This window comes from Rana temporaria, chromosome 2 (genome assembly GCF_905171775.1).
Source record: "Rana temporaria chromosome 2, aRanTem1.1, whole genome shotgun sequence".
Lineage (NCBI taxonomy): Eukaryota > Metazoa > Chordata > Amphibia > Anura > Ranidae > Rana > Rana temporaria.
This window is the reverse complement of record NC_053490.1, coordinates 115,771,501-115,786,879: the sequence shown is the minus strand read 5'-3', so window position 1 is coordinate 115,786,879 and position 15,379 is coordinate 115,771,501. Positions and strand designations below refer to the sequence as shown.

The window sequence follows — 15,379 nt, the reverse complement described above, 5'->3', positions numbered from 1 at the left end:
TCGACCCCGTTCAAGCGCCAGGGTCTGTAATAGCCAATTATCGGGCGGACTCTTTGGATCCGTTGGTGTGTCAATTTTGAAGGCGTTAAGTTTAAATCGCCCAATGTACCAGCACACTTGGGATTTTTCCAAGGTCATGATCATGTTCTCGGGCTGGAGGACGTTGACACTCTGTTTTGAGGTTACTGTCTTTCGAGCTTACTGTCTTCTTGTGTCTGATTTCCATCATCGTGGGTCAGACGTCAAGGCTTTGGACATATCCAGGCGTCATTCCTCGCCTCAGAGACTCAAGTCTTTTTCCGTCGTGCGTTGGACCAGACGGTACTTCGATCGCTTTTCTACCTGTTCTTCCCCGCACATCCACAACTGTATGTGGTCCGCTGTCTACAGACTTATATGTCCTTGACAGCCTCGCTGCGATCTTCGCAAGTCTTTCAACTCCTCGTTTCCTACGTTAATCCTCTCTTCCCGGTTTCCTCTGTGACTTACTATAGCGGCGGACTGTTGTCAGCGACCGCTTTTCCGCCAATCCCGCTTTGAACAGGAGGTACACATATCTATGTCAGTGTTGTGGATTATTTTGATTGTTATTGGTCATATGCATTGTTATAGCTTTGAACTTGCATAAGATATGAGCCTCCTGTCTGATGTATAATTCGAGATTTTCCTAGCTTGTGACGGAAAATATTAATTATATGAAGACAGGAGGCGAGTATCTTCCCTCCCAACCCAACCCTGTCACGAGGTTGTCTCTCTCTCGTTCTAGACTGATGAACCACGCACCCTGCAAGTCGGAGGCTGGTACGCCCCGGGAGTTCGTTTTCACTATCCCCGTTGGGATTGCTGTCCGTTTCGATCCATGGGTTTAGTTCACCGCAGATGGAGGTTCCTACTGCGTTCCAGATCCGGAGTCGGGATGCCGTTGACTGAATCCGTTGGTCCATGTTCCTGAGGACAACTGACCGGTCGGCTCCGAATGGTTTGGGTTTCCTATAGTCCCCGTTGGGATGAAGTCCGTCCGGATGAAGTTGGTCCGTGTTGGCCTTGTCCTTTCATTTCCTCCAGATTCGGATGTTGTGTTCCGGTCGGAAGGTTCCCGGCAGCCGCGGAGATGTCTAATTGGACTTTCGGTTCCTGTTTACACTAATTCGCATGAAGAAAGAGGAATAGGTTACCTCAGACAGTCCCTTATATAGGCTATGGTCTGGGAGGGGCTACACTGGCCCAGGGACTGCTGGGAAGGGTAGTTCTTTGAATTTTTTAAGTTACAATAAATGTTTACTGTATTTCTGCTATGGGCATTATTAAAGAAAGATAATGCATAAGATACTCGCCTCCTGTCTTCATATAATTAATATTTTCCGTCACAAGCTAGGAAAATCTCGAATTTTGTAGCAGTCTTGAAAAATACCGGCTACATAATTTCTTGTTAGCGCTGATCAGTAGTTTTACCAATTCAGAGATTGAGCTGTACTGCCTGTCTTCATGCCCAATTCATAAAACTGTAGGGTTGCATAGACCAACATAGATGTCATGAACTTTGGCAAGGTCTTCTAAGTAATGTAATATAATATATATCTAATTGTTAGAAGACCTCAGACTATATTTTACAGATTGCACACTTTCATCTGACTATGAGCCAGTGAAATGATTGTGCCAGGAAATGCTGTAGGCAACTCCTTTAACCACTTAAGACCCGGACCATTATGCAGGTTAAGGACCTTGCCTATTTTTGCGATTTGGCACTGCGTTGCTTTAACTGACAATTGCGCGGTCGTGCGACGTGGCTCCCAAACAAAATTGGCATCCTTTTAATCCCACAAATAGAGCTTTCTTTTGGTGGTATTTGATCACCTCTGCGGGTTTTATTTTTTGCGCTATAAACAAAAATAGAGCGGGAATTTTTTTTTTTACTTTTTGCTATAATTTTTTTTTGCCAAAAATATATAAAACAACTTTTTTTTCCCTCAGTTTAGGGCGATACATATTCTTCTACCTATTTTTGGTAAAAAAAAAATCGCAATAAGCGTTTATTTATTGGTTTGCGCAAAATTTATAGCGTTTACAAAATAGGGGATAGTTTTATTGCATTTTTATTAATAATTTTTTTTTTACTACTAATGGCGGCGATCAACGATTTTTTTCGTGACTGCGACATTACAGTATGACGGACACATTGGACAATTTTGACACATTTTTGGGACCATTGCCATTTTCACAGCAAAAAGTGCTATAAAAATGCATGGTTTACTGTGAAAATGACAATTGCAGTTTAGGAGTTAATCGTGACCTCATATGTGTTTCTAACTGTAGGGAGGCGGCTGAGCTTAAAGAGACACGTACAGGTACGTGATTGTGCCCAGCCGTGCCATTCTGTCAACGTATATTGGCGTGAAGGGGTCCTTAAGTGGTTAATTTAAAGAAAACACAGTGTTATTTCTTCAAACTTCTGTCTTCACTGTGTATGAACAGTATCTACAGTCAATACACAGAAAATAATGACACTGTTTTGACTTTGTGCCATAGCCAGCTAGAACTACTCGCTTATAAGATCTTAGTGCAAGTAATAAAACCTCAGTGAACTGTGCGGGAAGTGTCAACCAACTTAGAAATCCAGTGCAGCAACTTTCAGAGCCAGCTTTGTAAAGCATAGGCCCCTTCATATCCCACGAACATGCCTCACTCAGAGAAGACCAATATTTGTCATACAAAATACGTCAGCGTACTATTATGAAACTACATACCTGTCATGCCGAAGGGATTTGAGATCCACGTATACGGTTGTTGGATCTGGCCCTGAGGTTCCCTGGTAAGAAAACCAGAAGGCATTTCTATCAAATTCGATTCCAAGGGTATTTGCATGCAGGAAGTATATAAACGTTATCAAACACATTAGGTACAATCTTGTTCACTTTATGAACAATGTGCATTTATTACTACAGCCACGCCACATTTTCTGCTGTTTCAGTGTTTTTAAAGACCCCTTTCACACTGGGGCGGGAGGTGCGCTGACAGCATAGCGGCGCTATTTTTATTAGTGGGTACCTGTTTGTTTTTTACAAGTACTTCCTGTCCCACGTACGTCTTCTGGCCACCTAGGTGACTTCTCTTCTCCCCCTAGGCGGCCCCTCCCTCTCTGCAATCTTCTGGGACACGTCACAGGTCCCAGAAGATTTCCTGCCCACTAGGAGAGTGCAGGGCAACTCGCGCATGTGTTGTGCGCGCACGGCTCATGAAGCCGCAAGCTGTCACAGCCGGGTGCCCATAGTTGCTATGATGGTGCTGTGGAAAAGAGCGAGGCCTTGGGCGGCCGAATCGCTGGAACAGATGAGTGTCTGTTTATTAAAAGTCAGCGGCTACACTTTTTGTAGCTGCTAACTTAATAAACTGAAAAACGAGTGGAACTCTGTTTAAGGAATAACGAAAGGCAAAACTATTCTTTCATTTTGGATAAAGTGAAGAGGGATTAGAATGCCTTTCAGTTGTTATTGCTGTCTGTGCCCCTGTTAAGGAGATTCACATGCTCTCCATTTGTCCTATTTACCATTATCATTGAAAGTGAACGTAAAAGAAAATCCCAAATTTGGGGTTTACTAAAGGGGAAATCTTCCAATGGAGACACTAGTTCTGGTGACCTGGGGGTCCCCAAGGAATTCTCTTTATTTGCAGGGATTTCCTCTCACTTCCTATTTGGCCATGGGACAGGAAGTGAAGGGAAATCTCAGCAATGTGACACAGATGGTGGAAAAAACCTGACTGGGATTAGAACCCTCCCTTGCTCTATCCAAAATGAAAAAAAATGTTTTGCCTATAGTTCTACTTTAAGGGAGCGGTGTCACAACGTGGTGGAAGTATTGGAATAAAAACGTTGAGTGTTCAAGTCTATGAAGATATCACGGATTGATTTGTACATGCATTTATAAACGTAATAGACTTCACTACTATAGACACTTTGATTTTGGTTGTTTTTTTTCCCCCCACGTTTTATGTAGAAATATTAAGTTTAGTTGTGCTTCCAAAGAGAACACATTTTTATATATGGCAGTAATGCTTCCCATACCTGCAACCCTACAACTTACCTGTAAACATATAGCAGTATTTACTCTTGATCCAAACGTAGTACTGACAGCACGAGGAGAAAGACCGATATCTTTGAAAAGCTTAGAAAAGGAATACGTGAGAGCAACTCTTGGACGTTCTTCTGCCACCACTACGCAGGTCCGCACATAGGACAAGTTTATTCCTTTAGTCTACAGGAGATAATAAGGCATAATGAAAAAACACAACCAGGTGGGTTAAAAGAAAGATTTCCATATTATGTTAATGTCACCCAAAGCCTAACAATACTCATACATGGATTATTAGGAAGCATTAGCTTTTTTAGGCCTTACAGGTCATACATGTGAACTGCAATGACCGAGTATCTAATGAACATACCGAAATTGGCCACAACAAAATAAATACGTCCCATTTTAGTTCTGAAGAAAGAAAAGACTCAGATGTGCAGATGCAAAGGAATACATCTGATTGACTTTCCATATCGGGTATAATTCTGAATGGTGCTACAAAGATTTCTTAAGACGGTAGTGCCCTCAAACATCTTAAACAATAAAGCCTGGTATAATCTGCTTATCATTTTCTCTACCGACAGGAGCATAACTAGACATGGATGTTCAATGGTGTAAAACTATACTTGGCATCTTACCTTTAGCACCTCGATCTGACTTCCAAGACCCTTAGAACACATCTCCATTACAGAATAAGAACAGAATGTGTCTCTAATCCTGTACTGACTAACTGCAGATAGCCACAGGCAAAGGTTGGATTCCAACTCCATAGGAGGAATTAATATAGATTGATGACCAGAGTAAACACTGCAGAGATAGCAAAAACATAAAAAAATTACTGAAATAATACATCTTTTTATATTTATACAGGGAAGAATCTACAACTACAACAAACCTGCAAAGGCACCAAAGTACAAAGCCAAGCCCACAATATGGATCCAGACAAATCGCGATCTGACGCGTGGAGTACAGCTCACACTGCAGCTTTATCGCCCGGCAAAGTGCATTTGCAGCTCCATGGGACATCTGCAGGAAAATTGAGGGGTTTGAAGTGATACAGATCATATAAGTTATAATTTAGATATTCTTTTACATTCATCAATAAAAAAAAAGGAAAAAACTTTGTTTAGTAAATATTTAACAGAGTTTAATAATTCTTATTTCGTAATAAATCCATTTACGACCATTCATGACGCAAGAACCTTTCCGGTTTATGTTCATGATTGTGGTTTCAATAAAGTGGCTGAATACTAAATAGTATTATGAGTAGTAACAGTGTACATACTAGACATGTGCATTCGTTTTCGTCCGAATTTCAGGTATTTTCGTTATCGTTTTAACAAACGATAACGAAAGCACAGAAAACGGAAAGATCCGTAATAGAAATTTTTTTATTTTAGTTTTCGTTGCGGTCGAATGTGCCTAACCTTAACTCTATTAGTCCAATATTATTCTACATAAAGAGAAAAGATTTGACATAGAGAGAAAAGATTCGACATTATAGAGACATGAAGAAGAGTCGACATAGAGAAAAGATTTGACATAGAGAGACATGAAGATTCGACTAAGTAGCTAAAAACAACTGTAATGTATGCCTGTGAAATAGCACATGTTTCCCGTACTAAGAACTGTCTCTGAAGTGTCATTTCTGAAGGAAAAAAAGACATTTAAAATTGACTCACGGCTATAATGAATTGTCGGCTCCCGGCAATTCAGAGAGAATTCATTTATTAAAAAAAAAAAAAAGCGTGGGGGTTCCCCCAAATTCAATTACCAGGCCCTTCAGGTCTGGTGTGAATTTTAAAGGGGAACTCCACCCCAAATAAAAAAAAAATGGCGTGGAGTTCCCCCAAAAATCTACACCAGACCCCTTATCCGAGCACGCAACCTGGCCGGCCGCAGAAAAGAGGAGGGGGGGGACGAGAGAGTGCCCCATCCTGAACCGTACCAGGCCACATGTCCTCAACATGGGGAGGATGTCCCCATGTTGATGGGGACAAGAGCCTCATCCCCACAACCCTTGCCCGGTGTTTGTGGGGGTCTGCAGGCGGGGGGCTTATCAGAATCTGGAAGACCCATTTAACAAAGGGGACCCTCAGATCCTGCCCCCCCCCCCCCATGTGAATTGGTAATGGGGTACACTGTACCCCTACCATTTAACGAAGTAAGTGTAAATAATTGTTAAAAAACACACACACCGTGGAAAAAAGTAGTTTATTAAAAAAAATCCAGCGGTGGTAATCCACTCGCGGTCCCCGCTCCAACGTTGTCGGTATCCAGCGACGGGTGATCTCCTCTCCGCCGGGGTCCAGCGATGAGATGTCCATCCAGGTCCAGGATCCAGAGCGCAGCATCGCCGGCCGCCCCCGGCGAATGACGCGGCTGGAGCTAGTGACATTTCTTATATAGGTGAGGCGGGGCCACCCGTCACGTGACCCCGCCCCCCTCTGACGCAAGGGGGAAGCCTGGGCTTCCCCAGTGACGTAGCAGAGGGTGCGTCAGAGGGGGACGGGGTCACGTGACGGGTGGCCCCACCTCACCTATATAAGAAATGTCACTAGCTCCAGCCGCTTCATTCGCCGGGCTGTCTCCGGTGGAGAGTAGATCACCCGTCGCTGGATACCGACAAGGTTGGAGCAGGGACCGAGAGTGGATTACCACCGCTGGATTTTTTTTTTTTATATAAAGAACTTTTTTCCACGGTGTGTGTGTTTATACAATTATTTACACTTCCTTAGTGAAATGGTAGGGGTACAATGTACCCCATTATCAATTCACATAGGGGGGGGGCAGGATCTGGGGGTCCCCTTTGTTAAAGGGGTCTTCCAGATTCTGATAAGACCCCCACAAACACCGGGCAAGGGTTGTGGGGATGAGGCCCTTGTCCCCATCAACATGGGGACATCCTCCCCATGTTGAGGGCATGTGGCCTGGTACGGTTCAGGAGGGGGCGCTCTCTCGCCCCCCCCCTCTTTTCTGCGGCCGGCCAGGTTGTGTACTCGGATAAGGGGTCTGGTGTGGATTTTTGGGGGAACTCCACGCCATTTTTTTTTATTTGGGGGCAGGGTTCTCCTTAATATCCATACCAGACCTGAAGGGCCTGGTAATTGAATTTGGGGGGACCCCCACATTTTTTTTTTATATGAATGAATTCTCTCTGAATTGCCGGGAGCCGACAATTCATTATAGCCGCAAGTGATTTTTAAATGACTTTTTTTCCTTCAGAAATGACACTTTGTGCAGAGACAGTTCTAAGTACGGGAAACATGCGCTATTTCACACGCATACTTTACATTACAATCCCCCCCCCCCCAGGTTTTTTTTTTTTTAAAGATTCCTTCAAATCTCTTTTTTTTTTTAAAGATTCTGTCGAAACTTGGTAGAACATTCGACAGACACCATAAGCCTTCAATGACAGATTCAACCTTAGTTAATTTGGATTTTCGGACGAATGCATTTTTTTTTACGAAAAACAAAATAAATAAAAACGAATTTCGGGAGTAACTAAATAAATGTATTTTTCGGACGAAAACGAAATTCCGAAACAAAATATTTTGGTGTGCACATGTCTAGTACATACATGTACACAAAAAAACCTTCTCTAAGGAACTGCTTTCAGACATTAACACGGTTCACCTACCTTGACCCCTGTGAGCATGCCTGTGGTGCTAACACTGAAATCGAGGTAGGCCAGCATTTCAGGTGTTGGTGGTTTATACATCAGAGGTATTCGCTTTCTGGGCAAATCATCTGGAAATAAATATATGCAGATTTTACATTGAGCTAATACTTGTAAAGACATATATCATTTTCTGTTGACATTGTTTGCACTTAGAGACTCCGACATATTAAGAATACCAAAAGCTCTATCATAGCATACAGTCACTTCAATATTGCCCTACTAAAGTCTGTAAATCATTCAGGTCACACATGTATCCCCCCCCCCCCCCATCTTATGGACTAGAGCATCTCTGCTATGGGCCTATACACACACATATACCCCCCCCCCCCCATAAACACTTAGCTGAGCCGAATCTTGGTCCAGCCCTGCGTTGTGTCTCCCGCTGCCGTCAATCCAATCCAATAATGAGGGAGCAGGGAGGCTGAGCGTACACAATGCAGCTTGGAATTAAGTCTGTGTCAGTACCCCACCCCAAGCATTCAAAGGGGGGGGGGGGAGCAAGGAGAGCTGGGTTGGGACCCAAAACAAGGAGGACCAGGGTTGCTCTGTGCAAAACCTTTGCACAGAGCAGGTAAATATTATCTTTTTTAAATAAAAAACATGTAACTTTAAATATCACTTTACTTGACATACCAAAGTAAGTTTTCTACTATAATTTTTTTCTTAATAAGGCTTTCTTTTGGAAATATTGACTTGAAAAAAATAATTTTAACCCCTATGACTGCTATAAATAGATTTTAAAACTTGCACTGCTGTAGATGGAAAAGTGCGATGATGGCACTAAAGTTATGCTTAGAGTTTTTTTAAAATAGGAATATTGTACTGTATAATCCTTTTTGTGAAGTCCACTGCTGCCTACAGGAGGACTGGCAAACAAAAATAAACCTGTAGGCCAGCCCAGAATAACCTATTTCGCCACCAGTATATCTCAGTTTTACAAAAAAATAAAAGCAAAACTGAGAGCAGAATTATAAAAACAAACACAGGGGTGGTACCTACAGTATATCCCCCAATAGACTTTAAAAAAATGATTTTATGACGAGTACAAAAAAACCTAGGCAAAAATCACTTTAGGAAGAAGGAAGCCCTGGGCTTCCAACACCAGAGGCCCAGGACTGGTGTGGAGGTCCAAGACTTCCTTTTTTACACAGCAGAGTATTAAAGTATCACACAATAGGGATATCATAAGAGCGCAGCAGGGAAAAAAAAAAAGACAAAAAGACATTAAGCTTTTACAAAACAATTTACAGAACTTTCAGCAAGCTTTGCTAAAGTTTTTAAAGTTCACCTTTTTATAGGGAGAGCTGTTACTTCAAACAAACTGCTAGTGGGTTTCGCTACAACTTTTGTACAGCTTTAAATAAATAAACCCCATTGTGTACTTAAATGTGGGGTATGCCTGTATGTCTCTTGTGTAAGAACAGTAAATACTAACCTGTGTCTATGATGGTTGGCCATGTTTTCACATCTACCGCTGCTGCTGCGTCTTTGGACTTTAGTAATCTCAATAAAGATTGCGTAGTGAGAATGCAGGAAGCTTTACTAACCTAAAACAAAATTGAATTTGCTATTAAAACACAATTTAAAGAACTGGCCATTTAGATTACAAATACAAATTCAAAACAAGAGACAATTGATAAATTAAAAAAGAAAAAAAAAAAAAGAAACAAAGGCACCATTAACAATTACACCACATCAGTCACTTAGGCTTAAAGTGGGACCAAATGTAGAAACTTAAAAAAATGTGAACAGGCACCATTTTTTTTGCAGAAGAGGCATGCAATAAGGGCTTAGGTCCCTTTCACACGGGCGGACCCTTCAGGTCCACCTGTCAGTTTTTTAGGCGGACCTGAACAGGCGCTCCGTGCACCTCTATGGAGCCACGGATGTTAAACGGTGACATGCCCGCTGACATCCGACCCGCTCCGATCCGCCAAAGTGTGATGGAGGAAAACCCTACTTTTCCATCTGTCTGGCGGATCGGATGACGACGGACTCTACGGTCCGTCGTCATCCGATCCCCCATAGGGAAGAGCAGCACTGTGACAGGTCGGTCCCTGCACACTGTCCAAATGGACCCATATCTTCCCTTAATAAAAGCACCTCCCACACAGTACACAAACACTGGCTAGGAACACAGTTGACCCTTTGAGCGCACCTGATGTTAACCCCTTTCCAGCCAGTGTCATTTGTAGAGTGACAGTGCATATTTTTTTAGCACTGTTTACTGTATTAGTGTCACTGGGTTCCCAAAAAAAGTGTCAAAAGTGTCAGTGTCCGATTTGTCTGCTGCAATATCGCAGTCCCACTAATCACCGCCATTACTAGTATGAAAATAAATAAATACAAATACCATAAATATATCCCATAGCTTGTAGACACTATAACTTTTGCGCAAACCAATCAATATACGCTTATCAGGGATTTTCCTTACCAAAAATATGTAGCAGAATACATATTGATCTAAATTGATGAAGAAATAAAACATTTTTTATTTGGGTACAGTGTTGCACGACCACGCAATTCTCAGTTAAAGTAACGCAGGGCCGTATGCCAAAAACTGGCCTGCTCAAGAAGGGGGTAAATCTTCCAGAGCTGAAGTGGTTAAATGTATACAGCTATATGTAAAAGTTAGGAGCCTATAGTCCTATTCATAAACAAGCGCCATTTCACATTAGTCTGCTGTGTAACAGGCAGAGTTTTATTTCGTTTTCTATGGTCCCGTTTATTCAAGAAGCAACTTAAGAGACACATTTACATATGATTATGTTCTCAGAAAGTCAGACACAGAAACAATTAGTTTTATATAAACCATCATAAATCTTTTGTGGCCATTATGCAGTATGACTTATAGAAAAATATTGTCGCATTTGCATGCTAGTTATCAAAGCTTCCATGCTTAGGCTCAAAAAGGTACAGAAAATCTTTTATTCTTCTTGAGAAACACAGCTCATAAAAACCATCTAAACTGATTAGTCTACAAGTAACTTTAAATCGAATGTACTGTTTCATTATATAAATACATACAACATTCATAAAGTCAATAGTTGTACTATTTTAATTGCATGATATACCGTATCTCAATCTGACATACTGCCATCACTGCTCACAGTTTATGTACAAAATTCAGACAGTTGATGAAATATTCGTCAGAAGTAACTTACATCTACAATCATTCGCACTGTAGGTAAGGTTGCTGTGAGGTTTTGAGCGTGTGGAGGCCGGACCGTTACTGGAATGCAGCCAGCATACAAACACCCATAAAATGCTGCAATCAATTCAACTCCTGAAAAGAAAAAACAGTGTGATGAAATGGTAAAAAAAAGCTAAAAAATAAATAAAATTAAATGTTTTTGATGTATGCGATTCGAACACTTCAAACCGCACTCACATTCTTTTATGCATAGACTTTTGGATTTTCAAGTAGACCGTAAAACCCATAAGTGCAGAAAACGATTTCTGAAACAATGACTTGATTCATAAGATAGAACATGAAGATTTTTGATTAATCGGATTTCTATTCTTTTTTAACCTCTCTATTGCCTTGTCATACAATCCTATGGCTTTAGTACTGACTTGGCCTAATGTTCAGCAAATGAAATCAGAACACCTGCCATGCATACTTGTTCTGGCACAGTAATTTAAGACAGAGTGTCAGCTGGCATTTTCCAAATGTAGTCTGAAATGGCAGCCTATTTTTTTCTTTAAGTCTGAACTCCAGCTTAACATTTGAACACACACCTTAAATGTAAATATGGGGGGGTCGGTGTTGCATGCTATTGGATTTGTAAGCATTTCCAGACAGTCCCGAGAGCTGCCTACCTAACAGCAAAGCAGGGTTGGTGACCTGACTTTACCCTACTGCAGTTATGCAATAAAGCTGGTACACTTCCCTGTCCCAAGCATGTGCCTGGACCATGAAGGAGCAGAATCAGACTGAAGCGGTCCTTTCTCCCCTCCCGTCTGCATATACAGTGAGGGGGAAAAGGTATTTGATCCCCTGCTGATTTTGTACATTTGCCCACTGACAAAGAAATGATCAGTCTAATTTTACTGGTAGGTTTTACCAGTGAAAGACAGAACAAAAAAAAAAAAAACCAGAAAGCGCATTTCAAAAAAGTTATAAATTGAATTGCATTTTAATGAGTGAAATAAGTATTTGATCCCCTATCAGCAAGATTTCTGGCTCCCAGGTGTCTTCTATACAGGTAACAAGATGAGATTATGAGCACTCTCCTAAAGGGAGTGCTCCTAATCTCAGCTTGTTACCTGTATAAACGACACCTGTCACAGAAGCAAACAGATTCCAATCTCTCCACCATGACCAAGACCAAAGAGCTGTCCAAGGATGTCAAGGAAAAGATTGTAGACCTACACAAGGCTGTAATGGGCTACAAGACCATTGAAAAATGGCTTGGTGAGAGGGTGGCAACAGTTGGTGCGATTATTCGCAAATGGAATCAACACAAAATAACTATCAATCTCCCTCGGTCTGGGGCGCCATTGCAAGATCTCACATGGTGGAGTTTCAATGATTGTGAGAACGTTGAGGAATCAGCCCAGAACTACACAGTCAAATCTTGCCAATGATCTCAAGGCAGCTGGGACCATAGTCACCAAGAAAACAATTGGAAACACACCACACCATGAAGGACTGAAATTCTGCAATGCCCACAAGGTCCCCCTGCTCAAGAAAGCATATGTACAGGCCCATCTGAAGTTTTCTAATGAACATCTGAATGATTCAGAGGAGAACTGGGTGAAAGTGTTGTGGTCAAATGAGACCAAAATCGAGCTCTGTCGCATCAACTCAACTCGCTGCGTTTGGAGGAGGAGAAGGAGGAATGCTGCCTATGACCCCAAGAACACCATCAAACATGAAAGTGGAAACATTATGATTTGGGGGTGTTTTTCAGCTAGGGGGACAGGACAACTTCACTGCATCAAAGGGATGATGGACGGGGCCATGTACTGTCAAATCTTGGGTGAGATCCTCCTTCCCTCAGCCAGAGCATTAAAAATGGGTCGTGGATGGGTATTCCAGCATGACAATAACCCAAAACACACGGCCAAGGCAACAAAGTAGTGGCTCAAGAAGAACCACATTAAGATCCTGGAGCGGCCTAGCCAGTCACCAGACAAGTTATATGACACAATGCTTGTCCTGTCTCATTTGGCCCCCTGAAAAACCTAAAAAACCTGTCTCATCCTGCCAGTTACTCCCAACCCCTTTGTAAACTGACAACGGTGTATCATGGCTGCTGAGACCAGACACTGTGGTCAATATACATGTGTGTCATCAGCAGCCTGCTATCCTCTCTGCTCCTGTGCCCCCCCCCCTGCTCTCATAACACTAACCTGTATACAGCATAAGCACTCCCTTTTATTGCAGTGTTCCCCTCTGTGAATGATTTAAAAATGCAAATGTTGTAAATACCTAATTTAAGAGCTGAGATTGCGATCACATGACCAGCCAGCTCTCTCCTCCTCCCCTCCAGACTGACATCAGCAGAGGAATCGTAGCCTGCCCGCTGCATCTCTCAGAGGAGAAAAGGAGAGAGCTGGGCAGTCATGTGATCACAATCTCAGCAGTGAAATTAGGTATTTGCAGCATTTATTTTTATAAAATCATACACAGAGGGGGGAAACTACAATAGGAGCCCGTGCTGATGGTGTATACAGGTTAGAGTGGCTTAACAACCACTTTAATGACTTGGAGAGGATCTACAAAAAGGAGTGTGTGCAAACCTGGTGGCCAACTACAAGAAACAGCTGACCTCTGTGATTGCCAACAAGGGTTTTACCACCAAGTACTCAGTCATGTTTTGCGAAGGGGTCAAATACTTATTTCACTCATTAAAATGCAAATCAATTTATAGCTTTTTTGAAATGGGTTTTGTGTTGTTGTTATTCTGTCGCTAACTGTTAAAATAAACCTACCATTAAAATTATAGACTGATCAGTTCTTTGTCAGTGGGCTAACCTACAAAATCAGCAAGCGATCAAATACTTTTTTACCTCACTGTAGCACACCTGACTGGCTTCTAAACCTGCCCCTCTTTCTTTCGGTCCCAATGTACATGGGATAAGAGGAGGTTAATAGCAAAAAAAATTCAAGTGGGTAAAATAGTTGCATTAAAAAAATGTTTTATAATCGAGTACATAACTGATTTTATCTGCCTGGAGTGCAATTTTAATAAGATTTCATATAAAATACATAGTTGCATTTACATTTTTGAAGCCCAATAAGAACAAGTAGCAACTGATGACCACTGTAGAGTAAGCAGTGAATAATAGGCATGCCACAATAAATACTAATTTAGTGCACTAGCACAGCCAACAGAGCACTCCCTTTACAATATATGCCACAGCAACAAATACTTTGAAGGGTCTCAATATTAGATCCAATTATCTGGAATTGAAGACCAATTCAAACCCTGTTGATGTTCAAGCTGTGTATGGAGTGGACTCTGCTTCCCTGTCAGACTGAAATCTGCTAGGACATTTGACATACAGGATGGAAAATATGGTTCCACGACGACGGCATATTGTCATGGTATGGCCATTCGCACTCCTCAGGTCATGACATGGAAATTGGATTTGGTTACCAGACGCTAGATGTAAACAGTCTGTATAACTCAGACATGAGTGTCATGATGTATTTTTGTACAGATGGATTTTGAACAATGTAGCTTACATACATGAAACATTATTGATCAGTGTATTATTACTGACCTGGGAAAGAAAGTAATAATATATTACCAAATGTAATAAAAAACTCATGGCTAGTGATATTTCCGTAGGGCATTGATAAATGGGCAAATTACACTTTTGTAAGGATATACATCTAGGCCATACAGCACTGCGAATTAAAATTCAGTTGTGTAGATGATCACATGGGGGAAAGAAAACCTAGAAACCAATGATGCAAGGGGAACCTGCGCTGAAGTCTAGAGGTGTTGGGCAGGAGTTGAAGCAGAGAGCATAGGCAGTCTCCACCGGAAGTGGATTGAAGGGTGGAATTGGCTTGAATGACGCGGTCTCTCAGACTAAGGACATCTAGCAGCAGCAAAAACGTACTGCGGGTGAAATCTCTCTATTGAAGTCGAGTATTGCAGCAAAAGCTATTTCTACTGCAATATTTTAATCGGCTATGCATTTTATTGTGTCATTTTACCATCAGTATAGGAAGGGGATTTTGCGGTAAATTAAGCCCCATTAAGAAAGTAAAAAAAATGGAATTAAAACTTGGCACAATTCTTTTCTTACAATTTATGGCATTAAAGTGGAGGTCCAGCTTTAAAAAAATAAAATAATTAAAAGTCAGCAGCTACAAACACTGTAGCTGCTGACTTTTAATAAGGACACTTACCTGTCCAGAGAGCCCGCGATATCGGCAGCCAAAGCCGAGCAATTGCTCGGGTCTCGGCTGCCCCGCGCTGTCATCCTCGGTGAGGGAATCAGGAAGTGAAGCGTTGCGGCTTCACTGCCCGATTTCCTACTGCGCATGCGCGAGCCGCACGGTGCTATGTGAATGGGCGGATGTCTCCTGGGACACATATAAGGTCCCAGAAGACACCGCTCCCCATTCCCCAGGAGTCAGCGTGACGAGGAGAAGAAAGAAGACCCA

At 41.9% G+C, this 15,379-nt stretch overlaps 1 protein-coding gene across 1 annotated transcript in view; it reads right to left on the bottom strand.

The window, feature by feature from the left end:
• The window catches only part of DIP2B (disco interacting protein 2 homolog B), a 323,774-nt gene that overhangs the window by 26,227 nt on the left and 282,168 nt on the right, over positions 1–15,379 (bottom strand). The window contains exons 27-33 of the mRNA XM_040340806.1: positions 10,914–11,035; positions 9,185–9,296; positions 7,708–7,817; positions 4,963–5,093; positions 4,706–4,874; positions 4,080–4,250; positions 2,745–2,806 (exon numbers count right to left, since the gene is read on the bottom strand). Coding sequence (XP_040196740.1) covers positions 2,745–2,806; positions 4,080–4,250; positions 4,706–4,874; positions 4,963–5,093; positions 7,708–7,817; positions 9,185–9,296; positions 10,914–11,035 — 877 coding nt within the window. The remainder of the gene's footprint in view (positions 1–2,744; positions 2,807–4,079; positions 4,251–4,705; positions 4,875–4,962; positions 5,094–7,707; positions 7,818–9,184; positions 9,297–10,913; positions 11,036–15,379) is intronic.